General features: G+C 39.0%; 2 protein-coding genes across 4 annotated transcripts in view; both read right to left on the reverse strand.

Annotated features, from left to right (window-relative positions):
- Window positions 1-1,595: 1,595 nt before the first annotated feature.
- Window positions 1,596-2,768, reverse strand: LOC146488211 (uncharacterized). The gene has a single exon (XM_085120359.1). It carries the CDS (start codon window positions 2,751-2,753, stop codon window positions 1,596-1,598), a length of 1,158 nt encoding a protein of 385 aa, XP_084976485.1. The 5' UTR covers window positions 2,754-2,768.
- Window positions 2,769-4,813: 2,045 nt separating this feature from the next.
- The window catches only part of LOC146488212 (E3 ubiquitin-protein ligase NEDD4-like), a 30,814-nt gene continuing 11,189 nt past the window's right edge, over window positions 4,814-24,438 (reverse strand). For all 3 annotated transcript variants that reach the window (XM_085122003.1, XM_085121993.1, XM_085121987.1), the window contains exons 10-28: window positions 23,870-23,950; window positions 23,234-23,307; window positions 22,358-22,484; window positions 20,255-20,359; window positions 18,304-18,411; window positions 17,200-17,254; window positions 13,960-14,018; window positions 13,793-13,858; window positions 12,950-13,113; window positions 12,405-12,473; window positions 11,808-11,929; window positions 10,987-11,057; window positions 10,346-10,441; window positions 9,999-10,072; window positions 9,339-9,399; window positions 9,036-9,095; window positions 8,293-8,400; window positions 7,638-7,807; window positions 4,814-6,896 (exon numbers count right to left, since the gene is read on the reverse strand). In XM_085122003.1, the coding sequence (XP_084978129.1) occupies window positions 6,794-6,896; window positions 7,638-7,807; window positions 8,293-8,400; window positions 9,036-9,095; window positions 9,339-9,399; window positions 9,999-10,072; window positions 10,346-10,441; window positions 10,987-11,057; window positions 11,808-11,929; window positions 12,405-12,473; window positions 12,950-13,113; window positions 13,793-13,858; window positions 13,960-14,018; window positions 17,200-17,254; window positions 18,304-18,411; window positions 20,255-20,359; window positions 22,358-22,484; window positions 23,234-23,307; window positions 23,870-23,950 (1,773 nt within the window). In that variant the 3' untranslated portion in view covers window positions 4,814-6,793. The remainder of the gene's footprint in view (window positions 6,897-7,637; window positions 7,808-8,292; window positions 8,401-9,035; window positions 9,096-9,338; window positions 9,400-9,998; window positions 10,073-10,345; window positions 10,442-10,986; window positions 11,058-11,807; window positions 11,930-12,404; window positions 12,474-12,949; window positions 13,114-13,792; window positions 13,859-13,959; window positions 14,019-17,199; window positions 17,255-18,303; window positions 18,412-20,254; window positions 20,360-22,357; window positions 22,485-23,233; window positions 23,308-23,869; window positions 23,951-24,438) is intronic.

Genomic DNA, 24,438 nt, shown 5'->3' on the forward strand with positions numbered 1-24,438 from the left:
TAAAAACAAGGGAGATTGACAGGCTTTGGAAATATTTCGAGACGGTCAAAATACAACTTAAATGTGTGTATTTTAAAGCCACTCGGGTTTTTTTTTTTCAATTGCATAGTCAATAAATCGAATACGCTTGAACAGGAGAGAAACACATCTACTCTAATATAACACATGCGAAAATTCAACACTCCATTACTACGTTCATTGTGATCTGACAAAGACGAATATTTAAATTCATATGAAAAGAGAAACCACATTTCGAACAAACTGGCTATGTAATCTTAAGTGACAAAAAAATTTATTAATTCTGTTTATATTTTCGTTTGTGTAATTTTTCAAGAGTCCAAGGTATATTTTTAAGTAGATAAAAAGGTTTGACATTCAACCATGTAAGCAAGTTTTCCGGTAATTTGGGAAATTGCCATTTACTACTTTTGCCCTTTTTTTCTTTCCTGTTTTTTCCTGACCCATAATTCTGATCTTCTTTAAATTCAGCAACAGAGAAACATCCATTTTCAACCTTCTTTTTCATCTTTATCTACAATCTGGAAATCATCATTTTGCGGAAATGATTTCTCTTGTTACACAAGACGTCATATCCCGCGACTCGGTACTTATTAACTTACAACTGTGTATTAAAGCCAGGTGTTTCGAGGACTTCCGGGAAACTAATTTGCCTTAACTCAACGCATGATTTCAGATTTTGTTTTATTTCTGGCGTGGAGTTGTTTATGTAACGAAATGACATGAAAAAAGCTTCTTTCTGAGTGATTTAATTTATCGAAAAACTGCAAACGGTTATCAAAAAGCAATGAATTTAACCAATACAAACGCTAAGTTTACTTTGCTTAAAATCGCGCTGGTTTTAAACGTATCGCGAATATTTAACTCTCGAATTGGTGAAAACTTTTTGGTTGCAAATATAGCTTTCAATACAAGATGTCTTAACTGAAACTGCAGAAATTAAAATAAAAATCTTTTTAAATGTTGAATATCAGATACTGACAGTCGAACAAGACCCTATTCCGTATCATTTAAAACCGAATCATTATATACAATTCCAGGGATTTAATTGGCTTAGCGGCCATGGTATATTGACCCATTCCACCATGCCCAAGAAACAGCGACCATTAAATTGTCTTCTGATTGTTCTTGTAAAGCGAGATCAGGAATACCAAGCAATATTTTTTTGATTGTTTAAAAAAAAAAAAATCCCATTTATTCCACTCACGCTTGTTGGATATGAGATGCTCGTAGAATAATTGTTAAATATACGTAGCCATAGAAACACTGACATAAGCTGTCATTCTTTCGTAAACTAAGCTCCACGACTAATATAATTAGGATGCAACACCCAATTTTTGTTTTGCAAGGGAGGAGCTATCTCTAAAATTTATTGTTAGGAGTTTTAAAATGTAAATTTCACCACAACCATATACCTAGTAGGTCATTTTCTACAAAACGTATGCTGCCAAACACATTTAAAAAATGGTAAACGCCATAGCATGTACTACTGAGTTATGGGTGCACGCGGGAGGTTGCTAAGCACGAAAGAAGCGTAAGAGTCGCACGAGGCGATAGCCGAGTGCGACTCTAGCTTCTTAAGTGCTTAGCAAACCTCCCAAGTGCATCCGTAACTCAATAGTACATGCTATGGCGTTTACCATTTGTTTTATAACATAACACTGAGACATTGGGAAAACAGAGAATGAACCGTTGACAACAATTTTCACATTTTGAATGGTGCATTCGCTGAAGAGCGATTTCGTTGCCACTTGTTTGGCCTGGAACGACGTGGATTGCCGACAAGTTTCTGATGGCTGGCTATGATTGTTGGCAGAAGGAGAACTGAAGGCTCTCCACATGACTTGGCTACAGTTATGGAGCTGTGAGGTCGAAGGCCGCGAATTGTAGCTTACCAGAGACTGCTCACTGCGGTGTCCAGAAATGGCCATTATGTGACGGTTTGAAATCCCGGCGTTGGACCAGAGAGTGATGGCAGTGGCTCTTACACAATGGTTTGTGTAGACTTTGGATAAACGTGCTTCTTCGCTGATGGTCTTCATCATTTTAGCGAGGCTGTTTATTCCAAGCGGTCGTGCTTCGTACCAAACGGCATCTAGAGCCGTGCTATTTTTCTTGGGATATTGAAAAAACGCAGTACACTTTGGATTGACCTTCTGGAGATACCATTTGAGGGCCTTGTAGCCGTCACCTTGGTCTTCGGTCTCATACATTCTGGCTTCTTTTTCCGTGCTTTCAACGTCCTTAAGCCCTGCGGGATGATTCTTTGATAATTCATCGTGACTCATGGTTGCGTAATTTCTTCCAGTGGCATCGGTTTCGAACTTGAAGCTGATTGTTGTCAAGCTTCTTTGCCCTTCAAGGCCCCTTCTGCAGAAAAACAGGACGACATGAAACCAAACGTTTCTCAGCAAGGAAAGCGGTGACGACAAGGACAACACTTCACTTGATTTCAGCTTCTGGAGGTCTGCTTCCTCGATAGCAGGTTTGTGCGAGACATTTTCTTTGCCGCTCCGTTTTAGATTTTTTATTTGCGCATCTAGCATGAGGTTTGATCTTGCAAATCTTGGGTCAGTCGAAATTTGTAGGCCTCTTCTAAATGGCGGGGCATTGAGGAATCTTTCTATCGAATGGCGAAATCCCAGCAAGGTAGATTTACTGTAATCTTCGCCCTTTTTCGTTCTCGCTTCTGCATAAAATCTGGGAAGGTTTTGATCCAGCTGACCTATTTTCATCGCTTCAAGCGGGGTTTAAATTTGTTTTTCTGCACACCATGCTAAATATAAAACAAAAGGAAACGGACTATCAAAATTTGGTTTGTTATTGAACTTATTAACTCTTTAATATTTTTTCATCTGTTATCAAAGTAAGCGTTTTTTAAAATCGTGACGTAAAAACAACAAATTGAAAATGTAATTTCGTCAACATTGTCAGCGCATTAGCATTTTATTGGGTTTATACATATCTTAACAGAAACAATTTCTTTAATAAGTCGTTTTGTCTTTATCGTAAAGCCTATTAATGAGTTCCAACTAAGCTTTAATAGCCTGCTATTTACCTTCAAATGTGGACAGAGAGACCAGTTTGTGACTTCTTTCGTCTTTTTTGAGAGTCGTTCACTTATAAGGTCGTCAAGATGGCTTTCGCTGAAACTTGCGAATCTCTTTGCAGGTGGCTCGGCAAAAATACTCCCAAATAGGTCGAAGGATGGATATTCTGTTTCTTCTTCGACAACTGAGAGGACAGTTTAGCATTTTTGGCAGAAGGGATGTCAGCCATTATTTTGGAAACAATCTCTGTCAAAATATTTGCTTTATAAACATTTGCATACACGTCAGCAGCATACACCCATGGGCAAATAGTAGATGCTGAATTGGCCAATCAGAGCGCGCGCTTTGCTTTAGTTATGTTATATTATTAAATTCTCAGCCTCGGATATTGCATTTCTAGCGTTCTGATTGGTTCACTAAATCTCGGTTATCAGCTCATATACCATAGTTTGACCTTATATGGAAAACAAAAGCCCCAGGTGTCGCTAAACTAAATTTTTTTTTTCGGCGGGAAGCAAAAGTTTCTTCGGAAAAATGTAGAAAAAAAAAAAAGGAAAAGAAAGAAATACCAAACAATGCCATCTCAATATAACAACAATAAAAGCCACAAAGTTCGGTATGACACTATTTAATGGTACGTATCTCTGAAGTTTCCTTTAAAATCTTCAAAATTGCAAGATTTTACGATTTTTTAGATCACATAACAACAACAATAACAACCGGTTACCTTCAAAAATTTCAGGATGGCTTGCAAATCCTGGCGGTAAGAGGTTAAAGCCAATCGAAGAAATTTCTCAGGAAGAGCTTCATGCCTGCCTTTATGTTTTTACGAATTTACGAGGACTTCAGATGGTTTATCTATGAAATCCGTACGAGCGGCGGCCATAATGTTCGTTTCCGTCACTCGGCACCACTCAGCAAAACATTTGCACTAATGTGCACAGCTCTTACGCTTCTCAAATAAGCTTGAAGTTTAAAAACTTGCACTGAAGCTTTTCTCAGTGAGGTTGTACCTCGTGCACTTGGACTTGCCTAAAGTGTTTTAAATCGTCCGCGAGGAATTCAGTTCAGCATGAAAAAAGCCGTCCTTGCACTGATCTCTTCCTTCGCTCGGCACCACACAGCAGAACATTTGCTCAAATGTGCACAACTATTACGCTTCTCGATGAGCTGGAACTTCAAAAGCACTTGAATGCTAGTCTCAGAAAGGTTATAATACGTACATTTAAACGTTTCTTGAATTTTAGATGTCCGACTGTGTCCGATTTTCTCCGCTTTCGATTTTTCATTCAACTCCGTTTGCAAAGCGCTGCGCGTGTCATGTGATCATTAGGTTTCGCGCGCTTTGGTCGGAGGTTGCCTCAACATCCGGTCGTTTAAATTTGAAAGAAATTTCTTCTTAAAATATTAAAATTCAGTAAACTTCAACAGCAATGTCCAAACGCGGAGAATTTAATAAAACAATTATTCCATTCGCGCTTGTTGGATATGAGATTAGTTATAGCCAACTCGGCGCTTCGCGCCTCGTTGGCTATTTACCATCTCATATCCAACGCGCGCTCATGGAATAATTGTTAAATAACCTCTTCAGCATTTCGCTGGATTGTTTTTAATTCTCCAAAGAAATTACCATTCATGTATTTCAATGGAAATTACTGTCGTTTGTTCAACGCATGGTGTCGCTTAACCAGGATAAACATGAACTTATCTCAACGCTGAGAAAAAAAGCAAATGAATACACAGGCTGTAAAATATACTTGTGCTTTACTTTGAAAATGCCTAGTCTCAAACCAATATAAATATAAACAAACAAGTTAAAGCAAGACACTGTTAACCCTGGATAAGCGATAATCTACTTTCAAGCCGTGATCAGTACCCTAAACATTTAATGGAACATCCAGATTATTATGAACCCTTTTACTTCGTTGATCCTTTTCTTTATTCCTCCCATATATCATTTGAATCTGTAAATAAAATCCTGAGACACGATCGTTCGAGCTTGCCTCGTTCATGTACAGCTTTCTCCCAGGCCCTCACGATCAATTCATTTCGGTGGCGTAACCGATCCGAAGCGGATTGACCGAGATGAAAGTAAGAGAGTTTTTTTCTCGCTGCTGTTAATACCTGTTTCTTGTAAATACGAACACTAATAAAATATAATTAAAAAAAAAAAAGTACAGAGAGAGGTCTGGGAACTAGGCAACCTTCGAGCGAATGTCAATGAGCAGTACTTGGGTGCTTCTAGCTTCGGTGTCTAGGGATGAGATCCTAGAGCGTGATCATTGAAATGAAACTAACTGGATACTAAGAGGTACTTTCCTGTTGGCACTCTTTATCTTAATGTACAAGGTGGTTCTAACGTTTGAGTCTGTGGATGAAATCCTACAGTGTGAAAATTCAAAATTTATTTCTAATAAGTCTGAAGGCATTTATGAAAATTTTACAAAATTAAGAAACACATTGAATGTGATACAAGTATTTATTTATTCACTCGAATGTTTGGTTTCATTAACAGATTTGATAAGGTAATTTGGCTACCATAAAGAGATACGAGTGCTGACATTACGATTATTAACCCTTCATCTTCGCTCTAACGAAGGAAAAACAACCGAAAGGTCGGCACTCGAATCTCTTTACGGTGGCCAAATTACTTTATCACCAAACATTCGTTTCCAGTCCTCGACGACGAAGCATCACAGTTTCTTTAGAAACTAAACCTTTTAAGAAAGACATTGGGATAGTTGGCACGAAAACTGCCACCAATCGATAGAACAAAAACCGAAAAACCAAAAAAAAAACAAAAAACAAAAAACAAAACAGAAGAGACATACAACAACAACAACTCTTCGGGTATTTTGAAAAACTGCACCGCAGGTTTGAATGGACAGGGTCTGGGACCCGAAGGTCAAGAGGATTAAAAACTAGAATTAGCGCCAACCTTTCCTATGGATAAACTACGTCCAATCATAATCTATTTAAATCAACTCTACCATATGTAAGCCTCAGGTTTACGAGAGAAGGCCTGACAACATTTTCACTTCGTCCCTGCAAAAAAGTGTCTCATAAAAGCTATTTACAAATTCAAAATTTGTCCCTCAAACTGTTTCTTTCAACATTGTCTAGAAGTTCAAAGAAAAAGAACAAAATCCTTTTTGTTCATCTGGGTACAAAATTCAGTTCAGCTAAAACAATATTCATTGCATAAACCTTTCAAAGCCAAAGCCGTTTGATTCTTACTGGACTGCATCCATACATTTTCTGGACTATAATTAATTTATTGTTCCTGTGTTTTAAGTGCAATAAAAACCTTAAACCTTACTATAGCCCACGCAAAACCATATCAAAGTGAAAATCCTAAATATTTACCAACTAGTCGCAAAGACAAATTGCTACATGATTCACGTGATTTTTCTCGCGCTTGCTGCCGTTACTTGCTTTCCAACGCTTTCCATCGGTTAGATTCTTTTATCTACTAAGCTCGGACTAGTTCCTTTAAATATTTATCGCGGCTGTGAATTAAGCCTGTATTTTTACTGATTTCAAGTTTCGCCAGCCATTGGCCACACTATAATAAAATGGACATCACTACTAAAAATTTTTCGTTGCATTCCGCATCATTTCCATATGACTACGACCAAAACATGGTAATTTGTGTTTTCCGGCGAGAGATCCGGAAGCAACTCTACGGAACTGCTTTACTGAGATATACATGTGTTGTCTCTGTGTTAATCCACTCCCTCAAAACCTTGCGTATTTTCGATGGCTAATCGCAGTTTTTCTCGAAGCTCATAGTAGGTTCTGTAGCGAGGAAGGTCCAGTCTGTTAAAACTGACAAATCAAAGCAGAGCATTAGCAGAGAAGCCAACCTCTGGGGGATTTCTTCTTTTGTGCAACTCCTTTCATTGGCATGACATCCCCCCTCCCCACCTAAGTAAAGAACATTGCTCACCCCTCCCAACTTTACCACAAAATAGACACGTTTTCTTTGGTTTCAGTAAACGTTGTAACAGATTAGTGAAAGATGTAGGGAAACGTACCTAGGTACGGTAAAAAGAATTAGAACAAAAAACCCAAATTCTTTGGGTTGTGAGTAAATTGGAGGTTGTAACCAAACCTTAATTGAAATTAAAGAAAACATCAGTCGCTTTTATCCGTGAGATTTTTGTGACCTGCCGTACTTCAGACCTGGAGACTTGCTCCTAATTTGGGAGAGTTGGCATACATGACCCAAACACACCAAATAGATTAATAGCTATGTATAAAGCAGTTTTCAATTGAGTGTCAAAAGTAATTTCACGTTTGCTTTGGTTTTGCATTGTTACGCTCTGTGATTGGTTAACAAAACTCGCAACACTTTCTCAACAAATGGGAATCCAAACCGAAACCAATCGAGTTTTCGCCGAACGCGTTTTCCCGCGCTTGGCGCCAGTTAAATGTATTTGCTTAGAATTCTGATTGGCTCGTTGTGTTGTTTACATCTCTTTTGATTGGCTAGAGTAATTACTTTGGTTTTGGTTTTACAACACTCAATTGAAAACCGCTCTAAACGTTACTGTATTAGAATCTTACCAAGTGTGAGCCCTTGGTAAAGAATGAGGGGTTCCCCAAGGCTCAATTGTGAATTTCTGCGGACCATTGCTGCCGTACAACTCAGCAAATCCGTTCATTGGGACACGTGACGTGCCGGTGACGAACTGTAAAAGCCTGGCACGAGTTTCCATGTCAAATGACGTCACAGCCTGCACGTGAGGAAGCAAATCTTTTATCAAGGGATCTGCAGTGTAGTTACGTTTAAGCATGACATCTAGTCAAAGTAAAAAAAATATACCCTGAAGGTCTTAAAACAAGTAAAAAAATCTTAATTAAACTGCGGTTTCAAATGAAAAAGAGTATGCACAAAACCTACTCTTGGGCCCTACCAAATGTTCACTATTCTTTTTTTTTTTCAAAGTGACAGCCATTTAGGTAATCTCCTTTCCATCATAAAGCTGGTTTTGAAAAGATTTTCATTATTTTATACTTAGTTACATGTAATTGGTAAGGACGTATCCATAATCAGCGAAAAACCAGAGATGCCTCTCCAGAATGCTGAAATAAAAGTTCCCATACTCATCAGATAGAAATAATGCAATCTTGACATCAAACACAGCTTATTCGCGCATCAATATTATAATAAACAGCCCTCCATCTCCCCAGACACCTTCAATGACTTTCGACTACCTACCTTCCAAAACCACACGATCACGTTATGTTTGTCGTTGTAATCTCCTCGGTAATTCGTGTTTCTACGCCAGTCAATGATATCAATCTCGCCCAAACCACACAAGAGAAGCTACAGAAACAAACAGTTACAACATCACAATGAATTGCCAATCGACGGCAGTTTTCAATGGTTTATACTCTTATAGATCATAAAATGATGTCATAAAATGTTCAAAACTCAAGTGGAACAACGAGCTGCAGACAGGTGCTTTCACTGCCAAGTTTTAAACATTTTATGGCATCATTTAATGGCCTGTAAGAGTATACAGACCATAGAAAACTGCCGGTTATTTGTTTTTCACAATACATGGAAAAAGGACGAGAAGAGCTGTCTTTATTTTCCGTTGAGAAGGCACGAGAGTTACACCTGACGTCATTTTTGTCTGTACTCTTACAGAAAATAGCTACGAGCCAATCAGCGAGCAGGCGTTTTGACAGTTATTGCAATTAGATTTGGAGGAGACCTAAGCACTTCCTAGGGCGGAGAAAAAGAAATATAAAAATATCATAAACAGCCTGTTGACGCTGTTGCCATCTCTTTGAATAAGATTACATATTTCGAGCAACAGACAGGTATAAGCGCGACGGTCTGTTAGGATTGAGAGACTTGAGTGTAAAGTCTTCTACAAATGTCCCTTGCCTTTTTTTTTCTTTTTTTTACCACGATTCTAACAATGTTCTGTAACTAAAGAAACGATTCTTCACCTCCAGCTCCCGTTCATCGAATATCTGTATCAAGTTGTGCGGTATAAGTTCACCAAATCCCTGAAAAGAACAAACGATCCAGTCACGATTACATAACAAATTGCGAAGTGTCAGTATAATTACCATCTAGCGGCTGAAATCTTGAGGGGGAAGGGTGGTGGATTGGAGCGGAGGGGGTACGTGTTCTCTTCAGATTCCGCTCGGAACTGAAGCTAGTAGCTACAGCAGTAGAACTAGCTTGAGTTTCGGAACTCGCTATTCGATAGTTTGTGAATTTTTAATTGGAAAATTTCCAAGACTAACCTCCATGAATTTCTTCATCTGATCCTCGACGCGACTCACAAACCTCCACTTGATTACAAGGCTGTGGGAAAGGTACATGTAAATGACAAGATACTAAGTAACAAGTGACTCGTTTGTAACTAGGCAGCAGATTAGTCTGCCATCAGCTTGGATGGGATGCTAACAAGTCCGCTCTGAAACCGATCTTTCATCATATGGCAGTCACCGGCACGTTTTACAATTCACCATCACCATCTCAACATTTGTATGGTTGTTGCTCTCTAAATATGGGTTGAGTCTTCCTCGATGATTGTGCAATTGCAAAACGATTGGCTCTTTAGGCGTGATATCCATGTTTTTTTTTTTTTTTTTTTTAACCCAGACAACCAGACCGCATAGGCGTGCCACTGGTCACCTAAGCTAACAGACTGACTTGACTTTTGCTTTCATTTTTTTTTAGGGTCACACGCGCGCCACAGGTAACCCAAACTATCATACTGGCTCTAATAAAATGAATCCCGAACTACAGATCACAGAGGGCGATCATGCTATAAGAACCCGGATTTACACTTAACAGCGAACCAGCTGTAAAAGGCGAAAATCAGGCTTTGCATTCTTTTATGAAGAAGGAAGGGCAAGTCAAGGTTGTTGTGAAACGAAGCACGAAGATGTTCCCCTTACTTGATGTATTCTCTCTTGTTTGCGTTCGTGACTTTGATTTCTGATCCGCCAGGTTTGAGGTCTTTCATTGTTACCTACAAGCATATGGAAATAACTGAAGACATGAAAAATAAAAAAAAACACTCTCAGCAGCGATAACCACTTATTGCCCAAGTACCATTACAATCGAAGCTTCAAAAAGTGAACAAACACGTAACTGTATAATTATAAATACCTGGGTAAATCATAAAATAATTGTTGTTGAGTTATTAGTCTATTTTCCCACTATTATCATGAACAGAGTTACAATAACTTGAAGTCGGCGACTGGTGGGCAAATGTCTCGTATGTTTTTCATGTAGCTTTTACCTGTCCAAATAACTCTTCATCGACGCAAAACGTCAGGTCCAAATCTTCGGGGTCGTTCTCCAGAATCCAGTTCAAGCTGTTATAGTATTCTGAGTCCTTAAAAAAATGGTAAAATTTGTGATGTTCAGCGCCATTAAGGTCATCAAACCAAGACAAGAGAGTAAGACTAAGTAGGCAGCCACGACGAGGATGGAAAGAGTGACCCATCTAAAACTAGAAGTTTACAAACAACAGCAGTGGTTCTGAACGCGTGTTTTACACCACGGTACAATTTTCCTTTGTTTCTGAACCACAGCATACAATAGCCAGGGAAGTGAATATACGAAAGTAAAAATGTTTTTTTTTCTTCTTAAATACCCTACGTCTTAACGATCCGGTTTCTGGATAATTTAGTTTGCACACACAAATCAAGCAAGACGGAACAATCGTCATTTGCGTATTCAAAGGCAACTTAACCCTTTAAACCCTTATATCAAAGAAGGAATTCTCCTATATTGTCCCCATACTTTTCTTCTAAAAGTACTGTGGAACAAGAAAATTCACCTTGGGTGTTCATATCCTTAATTCTCATGACCACAGGGGTTGAATAAGCATTGATATTACAAGGAGAAATTTGATGCTGATCACTGTACGCAACTTACCACACTCTCCATGTCAATCAGTGTGATGGGTTTGCCCAACATCATTTTATAAAACGGGCGAATGAAAAACGCTGTTAAAAATAAACAAACAAAATATCTTAACGAAAGAAACAGCTACAGTGGTCAAGTGCTTATCCCTCTCTATCTTACCGCCAATTCACATTAATGAAATGGAAACGAGACATTAAATGGCTTTGGAGAGAAAGCCCTGGGGACTAAATGATTACTGACAAGATGGCGGATACAAGTAAAAGATGTGCGATAAAACTAAAAGACGAGGAAGCGGCAATAATTACAACTAAAAGATGAGGAAGCGGAAATGCAGGTCTTGGTCAGACCTGCAATCCGCAGGACGATCCGCCATGTTTAGATGGGGAATGACGGCCAACAAAGCGCGGGAAAACTGCTGCATGTGTAGACATCATTTCCGGTTAAAAGCTAAATCATTCCCGCTTACTCATCTTTCAGTTGTAATCATTTCCGCTTCCTCGTCTTTTAGTTTTATCGCACATCTTTTGTTGCAAATAACATGGATGTATACAGCACAACATGGATGTATGTACACACGACATTGATGTAATGATATTTCGATATTTTGTCCGTAAAAACGCGCCATAGATACCACGATTCACTAAAAAAAGTGTTTTACACGAGGGTTCACCTAATAATAATAATAATAATAATAATAATAATAATAATAATAATAATAATAATCATAATCATAATCATAATCATAATCATAATCATAATCATAATCATAATCATAATCATGATCATGATCATAATTAAAACAGCACACAAATAATTGTTAAGTGAGATACCATCAAGCAGCTTTCCATGGTACACAGCCATTCCAGCCAGTCGACCAATGAACTTGAAGTAGGAAAGATGCTCTTCATTGCACATTCCTGAGTTCGGGTTTATCTGCAGCGTGTAATTATCACTGCAAACAAAGTACAAGATATCACCATCACTTGTGAGCCTTAGTGACAAGTGCCTTGGGCACAGAGCTTTCCTTGGCAAACGGAGGTCACTGAGGATCAACAACAAATGAGTGGATGGTGGGGGGGGGGGGGGGTGGTGAAAGTGGTGGTGTATCGGTGGCCTCGATACTATCAGGATGGTACTACACTCGACAACCCCCCTCCCCCTAATCCATCCTCCTACACTACTTATTACACATTGATGAAATCTCGAGGCACCTTAGCCAGAGGAGGAAAACAAAAGGTCGCCAATATATTTTTATCAGCTACTTTGTAAACGGCTTTGCCTTTGACAGTAGGATTTCTGCAGTGATCAAAATTCCAATGCCCAGAGTCTCTCTAGGCGAGAGCCTGAGGACTCTAGGTGCGAGATTGAAATTGATATGAAAGATATCTGCAAAAAGAACTGATCCTATATCAAGGAACACCACTTACCTAGCTGAGTATTCAAACAGCCCATAGTAAGGGTTGAAGACTTCTTTCGACAGCAAATAGAACCATTCTCTGTTTCAAAAAAAGAATACGTCTTCAATAATAATAATGATAATGATAATGATAATGATAATGATAATGATAATGATAATGATAATGATAATGATAATGATAATGATAATGATAATGATAATGATAATGATAATAATAATGATAATGATAATAATAATAATAATAATAATAGTACAGGTAAGATGGTTGTATGAAAAATACTTTTTGGCCAGTGCTATATGAAATAAAATAAATCGTACAACAAAGCAAATAGACATGAAGTGGGAAAAGGCTTCTTATAAGAAAGGTTGAACCATTTTCCGATTGAAAACAAAGACAGTTGGCCGGTAATGAAACAGCACGATAAGGGACTGTTTACTACTTTCTTCAGTTCCGGTAAATCGCGCCGATTTTGAATCGTTCGTTCACTCATTTTCTTTGTCAAATTGGGCCAAAGCGGTTCAACCAAGCTACTGCGTCTCACACACTGTACGTACCTCTGAAGCCCACCATAATCGAGGCCAGTTTCTGAGTCGAACACGATCCAAAGCCTTGTTTTGAGAAGTTCAGTATTGGAGACAGTAACAAACACACCGCGGTAAGAATCTAACAGAAGGTTGTTTCTTCTAACGTGAATTTCATATTTATTAGGAACATTGACCTGAAAGACAAACCAGTTTCTGTAATGAAGCGTCCGCTTGTGAAAAGCAAAAGAAAATAAATCGCCTCCAAACATAAAAAAAAGTTATTTACGGCCTCATAACTTGACACTAGCAGTGAGTAAGGGCGTTTACATAGCAGAGAAAGTAAGGCGAGATCAGAAGGTTATATCTGCATAACGACATTTTCAAAGCTCATGACGTTGCTTGTCAACTAGTCTCAATTACGCAGCCGTTATTTGAGTCGAAGGATTTCGAGATGAACTAGATAGCGGCTGCACGAGAGACTACGTTTTGCCCTGCACTTGTGCACCGTTACCTTAATACCGTTACTGTTCGAATTAATCAACAAGCATGAAATACCCCAAAACAACAACAACCTTCACTTTCCTCATGGTCAATTAGAAAGATTGTTATATTTACATTATTGTATGGTAAAATTTTGTTTAATTTATTTTGAATAATCTTGAGGTAACGATTGAGAATGGAGGCCAAATTAACCATCCGATTTTCTAGTTGGCCCCCATATTACATAATGATGTTTAGAAATTAATGACAGGTGAGGAACCAAAAATGAAGAGATTTAAAATAAAAAGAACTAAGGAAATATGGTACAATAACTAATAAAAGAAGATTAGGGATTAGGAAAAAAAAAACAGATGAAGCTGGTCCTGAACTTACTGGTCTCTTCAGCTTTGACCGGAAGTAATCACACTTGCGTTTGAAGTCTCGAGAATAAGGAACGGCCTGAGGAAAAAAGAAAGAGGAACTTTAGTTGGTCAGTACCAACAAATTAGTGTTGCTTTATAGCTTTTTAGTGTTGCTTTATAGCTTTTTCTTATTATTACCTGCGATGGTTTGTTATTGATCTGGATTCGGGGATCTTCCCACTGAGTGGACTTCGTATCTACAAACCAAAGACAATCGCCATTAGAAACATAAGTACCACTCAAAGCCTGTGAACACGTTCGTCGGTGAAGGATAGAACAAAACAATGGGATCGAGGGCTTTGCGCGAGTCTTTCTCTCCATCCTAACGAACAGCTTGCTCTGCTCACTGACTTATTTGTTTCGCAATCTTCCACGCTAAGTCGCCTGTTGACTAGTTCATACCATACGGCTTTACTGTACACTGCGTGTGCAACAACCATAAACAAAGAAAGTCCAAGTTAAGCAGAAATTAAGTTTCTTGAAGGTCATCCTCTCTTGGTTTCTTATTATACAGTGTAGGTACGTACAGTCGACGACCGCCACATTGCCGTGTTGATACCTTGAATACTTTTTGCCACATCGTGTCTCATTACAAACCCGATTACCTCGTTAGAAACATGAAAGAATCATGTTAAACATCACATGGCGAGATCTTAAAACAGCTCAAAGGATACGTGAAAAAACCGAAGTACGAGATATCATGTAAAAGATAAGCAAACTCAAATGGAATTGGGCTGGTCATGTAGCGAGAAGAACAGATAACCGTTGGACAACCCGCATCACGTTCTGGACGCCCCGGAGACACACAAGGAACCGAGGGAGACCAAGGACGAGATGGAGGGACGACTTAGCGCGCGTTTTTCTATTCCGCATTCTTATTCCGGAATGGACAGAATGCCATTCGATCCATTCTGCTCCCAGGGGCAGAATGAACAGAATGTTGCGAATGAAATCCAAGATGGCGACGGCGAGATGAGCGCTGCGGATTCAAATACGTCTCTACAAGGGAAAAAATCAGGTTACACTTTTGGACAAAATGAAACATTGCTTCTAATTTCATTGTTCCAAAAGTACTAGGAAAATTGCTGCGATAACGGCTGCAATGGCAGCCTCTTCGTCGGCCGCCATATTTGTTACGCAATGTTTACTCGGCCAGGACCGACGGGGGTTTTTTTATGCAGACAATCCGAATTATTCCTAGCATTCCGTACCAACCATTCTTATTCCAGAATTGTGGATAAAAAAAACGCGCCCTTAGATAGTTTCCTAAAGCACTGGCACCGTGTCGCGCAAACGTACGATTAAGGACGGTACTTACTTTTTTTACTGCGCATACGTTCTGGCGTGTCTCAAGATACTCGGTTTTCCTATGTGTGCTGCCCACTAATACAGGGATAATTTTGCGCGTTTTAAAACTATACGGAGAAAGCAGTACTAAGCAAGTGCTCCTGGTATCCATAAAGAAAATTGGGGGTAACCATGCATTTTTCACGGATAATTAATCCTCGATATGGGAAAAAATGCCATACATTGCTATTCTAGAGCTTTTTAGAATTATTGTTGCTTGATTATCTTCAAAAAAAAAAATGCATGGCTGCCCCCAAGTTTCTTTCTGGATTCCAATAGCCCTCGCTAAGATCTACCTTTCCCGCATCCGCATAGTCATAAACTGCACAAAACTACCTCTGCATTAGTAGGCACCGTCCTTAGGCTAATCCTGGATTAACAAGGACTTTGACTAGAGTTTAATTGGGCCTCATATTTGAATCGTACTTCTCGTTACCATTAGCTTTAAATGTGCTTTAAAAATATTTGTAATGAGCGAGATGAAAACCTCGGTTAATTTTTAATAGCGGATTAGCGTTAATCGGTCTACGAACAACTGGACCTTGGGCCCCGTTGTTCAAAGCCCGATTAACCTAATCCTGGGTTAACGTGAACTATAACTCGAGTTTAATTGTTAATCAACAGTGATGTTTCCAATAGATTTTTGTCCCTCAGTTTAGACTTAGACTTTCCTTCAGTAAGCTTTTAAAAGCAAGTTTAACGAATGAGCTGATAACCTCGGTTAACTTTTAACCCTGGATTACCATTAATCGGCTTTCGAACAACTGGCCCCTGGGCCGGGTTGTTCGAAAGTCGATTAACGTTAATCCACGATTAAAAATTAACCGAGGCTTTCATCTCGCTCATTAAAAATGTTTTAAAAGCTAATTTTAAAGTAGTGTTAAAAAAGTCTAAGTCAAAACTGAGGAACAAAAATCTTTTTGAAGAGTCTTCAATGATTAGTAATTAAACTCGAACGAAGGAAAGTTCACGTTAACCCAGGATTAGCTTAAGGTGGCCGAACACAGTTTGCGCGCGCTTTACAGATTCTGTTAGTGATGCTATTAAGCGCGCGCTAGGGTTGTGGTACGCAAATACGGCGGTCGATAAAGTGATCCCTCAATTTCACATGAAATGGATAATAAAGTTAAGTTTTGATCATAAATAACTAAGTTTCTTGTTTCTGGACTCTTTTTCTTTTCTTTCCGAGCAAAAAAGTCGTTCACGAAGACCTTTTGCATGCTTTTCGTCTTTGCCATGAAACCCAATTAAAGCAACGCATGCGCATTTGACCCAAAAATTGTGACTGGTTGTTTTCGTGGAAATGAACTGTTTTCTAAGGAACCGCTCATTAGAATTTCGTGACATTTGGCATGAAAATAGTTCCCTAAAAGCGTAACTTGCCTACAAAGAGAAACCTTAATCTAACAGAGGGTATCTTCACAAAACATCAAAATGCAAAATCAATATTTACAGGAAATCTCTCTGTTAAAATTACATGAAAGTAGTGCAACTGTGTCAGTGTTTTGTGAGTTTTTCTGGATACAAAAAATGGAAAAAATGTAATGAGTACATTTTCTAAAAATAAAGGAAAACTACTATTTATGGACGTTTAATAGTTCGCTCCGTTGCCATGGAAACGGTACTTAGCTCAACAAGACGAACGAAAATACACTCCTTCTTAGTTAGTCTTACACCATACCAATTTTGGGCGTCCAAAAGTACATAGTTTCCAAATAACGTCTTCTAACACCTGTACACTAAAAAACTGTATTCGGCCACCTTAATCGGGCTTTGAACAACTGGGAAATGGGTACCGGCGACATACTGCTGGGGGTAACCCTGCAATGGACTAGCATCCCATCCAAGGCAAGGGACAGGGGTAGCAATACTCCTAGTTGCTACATGCTATGGAAATGGGGTCAAGCCCCAGCCATTAGGCACTTAGGATCCAACTGGGACTTGCCGCACCTCTAACTCTTACTTTCTCCAACACATTTTTGCATCCCCTTTGGATTCAGGGTCGCAGACGTCTTCTTTAGTAATACTTACTATGGTCAATATAAAAGACTCGGCCGTCTTGGTGCACTCTTTCTTCCCAGCCATCCTAAAACGTACAGTATTAGAAACTTAGTCACCCATTTGAGAAGAGCGGTAACGATCAAGATCGTGAATTCATGACCACACTTGCGTTACTTCCAACTGTAATATGTTCGGTCAACCTTTCTCAAACTCATTAATTATCCAGGAAGAAAAACAAAGTAAATCACCACCGCGAAGGAGGTTTAGGAATGTGTTTTTAATTATCATAAAATTTGGTGAACCTTTGCTTTGAGTTCTCCACGAATTATCAATAGTTTGAGAAGCTATATCAAACACTCGAAAGAAGGTTTCATCCTATTTCAAAACACCTCGAAGTTGATTAAAAAAAACTCGGCTGCGCCTCGTTTTTCCAACCTACTTTTAGGTGTTTGGAAATCGGATAAAACAATCCTCCTCGTGTTTGAAATATTACATCCAACTATAAGTACATCATGCAACGTAGTGGCTAGAAAGCCTGTTTTGTATCACATATCACCTGGATAGACTTTTAATAAAGTTACGTATACTCTAGTAAAGGCACTGCTTTAACGCGTGAACAAACTTCAATGTTGACCGTCAGTTACAATTAAGCAGCTAAATACAAAACTATCTTTTGAGACCTTCATTGCATTGTAGCCTCTTTTTTGTTGAAACATATAAGCCCCGAAGGGCCAAAAATTTTTGACGACTAAAATACTTGTACTGGCGACCAAATCTGAAAACTTGTGGGCCAGCTGGCCCAAAACGTTTTTCCTGAAAGTCGAGCACTGCAAGGTATAGTTTAATAGTTTGATGAGCTCGCCACAATAGTATATTACAATTGCAGTAGGACATACTACATTAAAGCAAGAGAGTGACAAGCGAAGGGAACAGACCTTTCCTGCCAATTGAGATTAAACTCCTAAGTTGATTAATTATATATTGTATCATAGTTAGTAGAGGATGCCGGTAACAAGTACAAGAATGTTTGTTTAAGTACTTAAAAGTGGAGAATGCGTTCCTAAGAGGTGCGTTTTACATTACTACATGTTGGAGACAACACAGAAGTATTATACAGGGACTGTCAATTCTTACTGGTAAAGGTCCAAGGTCTGCGTGACTTAGCGCCGCCGATCTTGCAATTTCGGGCGACATTGAGGGTCCGCCACTGTGACTTGTGTGGTGATGAAGCCGAGGGTCACGCTAAAAATAAAAAGATAATAAAACCAATAGTCAGTCATATTAAGTAAGTAATATCTATAAATTCATTTTGCACTTATATCTTAGGTTTCTTGTATCGTTATGTATAATGTCTACGCCAGTTAAGTTTTAATATTACACGTGGCATTGACCAACCCGAAAGCTTAAGCTACTTTAATCACTACGAACGTTTAATATATATATATTTTTTCTTTTCATTATTTGTCTACTTTTCCTTTTTTACGTTGTAATGTACTTTAATGTTAGGCTGTTATGATAATATGTAAATAGTGCAAAACAATAAAAATTGGAAAATAGAAAAGGGTTTGCTTTGGTTTTGCTTTACCTCGCCCAGTGATTGGTTGGCAAAACACGCGCCTTTTTTGTAACCCATGAGAAACCAAACCAAACCTGTTCATTTCGAGCCGCTCGCAAGCGTTTCCCCGCGCTTGGCGCAAGTTAAACGTGTCTGATTCCTTCACAACTTTTAACTACCTGACATACATGTAATTATCAACCTCTTTTAAAGGGGAAGTATCATGGGGTTCAGTTTTTGATATCTTTTGTCAAAAGTGATGAAATAAGACCTTTAATCAGCTGTCAAATAATTCTAGAATGACGAGAGGAAAGACTGAAATCAACTCAATTCTTGAAAGGAGCGCATTTTGGAAACAAAAATGGGAGAACTTGTAAAACATTAGCGTAACATTTTTCAATTTTCAATCCATTCCGAGCTACTCTGTCTCTGATCAGAGGCACTAATTGACAGTTTTATTGCACTGGAGTGATAATTTAAAACAAACTTGGCAATTACAGTCAAACCTGTATATAACGGCCCTGTATATAGCGGTCACCCTGTGTATAACGGTCACTGAACAACTTCCCAAAAATCGTCCCTCATATTTACTGTTAAGTTGACCTGCATAAAGCGGTCACCTGTATATAACGGACGCGGTCACCCTTTAGACTTCCTGAATGCACAATTTCATTATCTTCTACCTGTATATAACGGTCACGAAATTGGGTTACAATTAACGAATAATGCCAGGGATATATCGTTGACTCTAACTCCAACTGAAGGGAGGAGGTCCGAACGATCTCTTTGATGACGAAGATGAGAAATTGCAGCTAGCCCCCCTGAGACGTGAAGGAGAGGCGGCGATGCCGCAGAACTTGACCTTGATGAATAAGACAGTAGCACAGGCAGTCGGGCTTGCAAAGCAGCTGAAAGACTGCTCAGTACTATGGACATGAAGAACTTTCTTTCACACTAAGTAAAGTCAGTGACATACTACATGAAATCAAGCTTCGAGCTCCGAAATATCAGAAAACTATAACCTTTTTTTTTACTTTAAAAGCTTTTCCTACAAGGAAACTTAGATGAGTACATGTATATTGCACCTCCGTAAAAGTACGCCACGGACATTTTATAGGCCTATTTTATCCTGATTATTTCGTTGCTGTTACTCGTTATTGTCACTAAAACGTAAATTGAGTGATAATTTGTACATAATAATGCTATTTATTGACTTCTGGGGGAGTTTAAAGGAAACCTGTGTACAGCGGTCACCCTGTATATAACGGTCACCTGGCCATTTCCCAAGGGTGACCGTTATATACAGGTTTGACTGTATTTCGTTGTTTCTGCTGACAGACAAACATTTTTGGGTTTTGAAATGACAGCAAATTTGCGTGATACTTCCCTTTTAATGAAAACCCTTCAAATCCACATTTACATAAATGGAAAGCGTTACAAGAGGTGAACCAAAAACTGACGAGCCTAACAGTGAAATTATTTATATATTTTTTAAAGAAAACATATTTTCTAATCACTACATGTACTCACCCATGTTGTCTTCCTAGTGTTGTGGTCAATAAAGAATATTCTGCCATTTGGTGCCGTCTGCATGGCCCAGCCTGGAGGCAATAATTCTCCTTCTGGCACAGTCGGCTAAAAGTATAAAAGAAAGAAATCTTGGCTGCGAAACACAAAGAAAACATACATATGATATACATACACACTGTATTATACAGTAATAAGACGGCCATCTGAAAAAAACGTCTTTGATAAAATTTTAAGCCAAAAGGGTAAAGCAATAATTTTTATGATGTGGTGGACGCCAGGCTAACACACAATACTTCCTTTTGTGGCTTGCAATTGCATCAGTGACAGGCTTAATAAAGTGAATGCCTTGCATTTTAAACTGCTGCAGTTATTGTGGCTTACTGCTCCTGGGAAGGCGTAGCCACTATGCTATCGTGTTGTGACTAAGTCCGTAAATGGAAACTTTCAGAATAGTGTAATTTACACGATGTTTGGTCGAGTTCACCACGACAGGTTTACGAGATGTCAGCCGGCTTTATTCGCATGGAAAGTCCTATCTGGCAATTCAAAATGGCTGCCGCGTATCTCATGCGTGAATTTTCAAGGTGGCAATTTGTGGTTCTTGGAAGGTAAACACAGATTTTCAATACCGTAAATCAAAGCGGCTTAAAGAGAGGAAATCAGGGAGTTCACAGCGAAGGAATTCCTGTTCGAGATTGTATCAGCGAAACGTGTGATCGCACATCATCGCAAGCAGAACCTGCAAATCACCACACGACCTGCAGACTTGCTTGGAAATTTTTATGTGCTCCTAGGAATCCACTTTAAAAAACATGACAGGTTTGAATATGAATTTTACCGTGCTTTACGTTAAATTGATCGATTTGTCATATTTCAAATCGCTATAAAGTGCCTCGCAGTTCGCTTGCATCGGTAGCCTTCACGTAGCTTCACTCGAGGCAGAAATTGAACGAATTTGCTTTTCACGCGTGAACACAGGTCTGTCTGAATAAAATTTTCAATTAAGAAAGCTTATTGTCTGTTTATCTGTGTCTTGATTCACGGAATTTCTTCACCACGCAATCTTATGTAAACCATAGGAGAGCGAAACAATACCTATTACTGTCCCTGTGCAAAGAAACCCAAACCCTCCAGGGCCCAGCTGTTCAAAGCCCGATTAAGCTAATCCTGGATTAACAACAACTTTGGTTCGAGTTTAATTACACAACAATAAAGATGTTTCAAAAAAAAAAATTGTCCCTCAGTTTTGACGTTGACTTTTCTTTACCACTAGCTTAACATTAAAGTTTAATAACAATTTTAACAAGTGAGCAGAAAACCTCGGTTAACTTTTAATCGTGGATTATAATTAAAATTTAAACGTTACGTTAATAACCGGGCCCAGCGAATTTACCAACAAACTCAGTTCTAACTGAACCAAGTCCTCCTCTTGTCAAAATATTGGCACTGATTAGAGCTGCTTATTTATCACTAAAGCAGTAGCCACATGCAGTCATAGACTGCCTTTTATTTTATATTTGCATTACTACAAATATGGTTAACACCCTTTTCCACGGACCACGAAATAACCACAACTGTGTTGTTTCATGGGCATGCTTGTTTGATAAAATTAACTACCAAAAATAACATTTTCGCCATTTCGGTAACGTACAATTCTGAGTACAAGGCAACTGTACACTTCTTTGAAAATAAGCCCATCCGAAAATAGTCAAAGGTGAATCCAACGAGCCGAAACCCAGACGTAGTTTGGATAATAAGACTATCCAAATATACAGGAATGCATGTTCTATGGACAGGTTAGGGTCTGGTTTACACTAGCGACAATGAGCTTCCCCCAACTTCATAAACAGCTCCCTTAAGCGCCATTTTTTTTAAACAAATGTAACCCTAGACGAGAGAAGTACCTTTTCTATTGAAATTCACCTGAGAGAACTGAATCACGAAAGCGCAAAATCGCGAAGCACAGAGGGTCGAGAGAGTGGACTTTCTGGCAATACCAGAATCTCCGTCCAAACAGTTCTAAACACCGTGCGCATTTGGAGAAAAAATCCATGCACAAAAGAAGTATGGACTGATTCACAGTCTTAAAACGAGCCCACCAACCTGGCTAGCTTCAGTATTCTGGGTTATTTGTTCTGCTGCATCGTCAACACTCAGATGCCGACGTATTCTAAAGTTTCTCGCTCGTCTCGCATCATTTTCCTGAACTTCGTGTTGATGAGTTGATTCACTGAAAAATAACGAAGTGTAAAAGGTAATAATAAAATTTAGTATATATCACACAAGCGAATATCGTGTCTTAAGCTGATTGGCTAGCTCGGAGGTGATTAGCTAAGTACTATTCACCTCCGAGCAGCCGAAAAGAAACAAGATGGTTTCCCGTTTCGCCTCCGGCACTTAAAAGGAAATTATTTCGATAAACAAGGCAGCTGTTACAAAAAATACAGAAATGGTAACGAAGTTTAGTTTGACGGCATTAAATTAAATGGTAAGTTATTTAATCTTTCCAACCTGATATTCCAAGAGTTCATGGTATCCGAAAAGAAAATTAGGGCTAACGGTGCAGTTTTCAGAGATAATTAAGTTTCAATTTGTAAAAAAAAAAAAAAAAATCCATACATTGTTTTGTATTTTGACACCTTTAGAATTATTATTGCTTAATGATCTCAAAAAATGCATGGTCACACCCAATTTTGTTTTTGGATTCAATAGCCCTTACTAAGATCAGCTTTTCCTGCATAGTCATAAACCGCCCAAACATAATTATTCCTGACAAACGGCTCAGGGTAACCTTGCATTGAGCTAGCATCCCATCCAGGTGTGTGTGTGTGTGTGTGTGGGGTGGGGGGGGGGGGGGGGGGAGTAACAATACTCTTAGTTGCTTCATGCTATAGAAACGGGTTAGGCACCTGCAATGTATGTGGCAAACGTTAGGGCTCGTAGTCCGACTTTACCAACTAGCTTAATGTCCAAACTAACCTTAGTCCTGTAGGTCTAACCCAGGAAGTAGTTCTTGTTGCGTGGTCAATGTAAAATGTCCTACCGTTAGCGTCCTGTTAAATTCGAGAAAAGAGAACAAAGTAAACTACATGTACAGTACACGAAATTGTCTTTCTGACTTGTTTTAGTTTCACTGGACACATTAACGAGACCTACATGAAATTGTACTCAGTCGATGTGATATGACACGTACGTGTAACTCAAATTATCGTCGTGGACATCTGCAAAATACTCTCTGCTCCTTTTCAAAATACTTCTTATTTAGGTGAACTTTTAATTTATCATCCACTATAAAGTGCTTCTGAATATCTTCATGGTGTTTATTTTATTATTATATTTTTTTTATTGAACAACGGCTTACGTTACGTTACAATTACATACAGCAAAAAACGCTTGTGGCTTACACTTAATTACACACAATTATCGTTTAACAAATATCGTCATAGTATTAGATAATTATCAGTCACTCATCAATAAATTGTTTATCATTGCCACAATTACATGCAGTAACGTTCACTTTACAAGTACATAAAGCTGAACACCATTAGTGGGACGACAACGATTTGCATATCTCAGTTTTAACGTCACTCCTCTCTCCCCCCTAACAGCACTAACCTGCCTTTCCTCCCATCCTTGAGGGAGGGTCTCCTGGGCCCTTGAAAGTAGGCTCGAAGGTTCTTCTACATCAGGAAGTGTCTTAAGAAAAAATACATACAACTTAGTAATGTGGAGAGGTACAGTGAAATCGTTTTTAGCTACGCAAATGGGGTAGGGTAGAAGAGAGTAGAGTAGAGTAGAGTCAGGAGTAGTGTAGAGCAGAGGAGAGCGGAGTGGAGTGGAGAAAAGAGTAGAGTACAGTAGAGTAGAGTACAGCAGAGCAGAGCAGAGCAGAGCAGAGCAGAGCAGAGCAGAGCAGAGCAGAGCAGAGCAGAGCAGAGCAGAGCAGAGCAGAGCAGAGCAGAGCAGAGCAGAGCAGAGCAGAGCAGAGCAGAGCAGAGCAGAGCAGAGCAGAGTAGAGTAGAGTAGAGTAGAGTAGAGTAGAGTAGAGTAGAGTAGAGTAGAGTAGAGTAGAATAGAGTAGAGTAGAATAGAGTAGAGTAGAGTAGAGTAGAGCAGAGTAGAGGAGAGGAGAGGAGAGGAGAGTAGAGTAGAGTAGAGTAGAGTAGAATAGAGTAGAGTAGAGT

Source organism: Pavona decussata, unplaced genomic scaffold (assembly GCF_977016875.1).
Source record: "Pavona decussata unplaced genomic scaffold, jaPavDecu1.1 SCAFFOLD_11, whole genome shotgun sequence".
NCBI classification, from domain to species: domain Eukaryota; kingdom Metazoa; phylum Cnidaria; class Anthozoa; order Scleractinia; family Agariciidae; genus Pavona; species Pavona decussata.

Excerpts from the sequence above, each read along its gene's own strand:
- LOC146488211 (XM_085120359.1), bottom strand. The coding sequence starts at position 2,753 with ATGAAAATAGGTCAGCTGGATCAAAACCTTCCCAGATTTTATGCAGAA.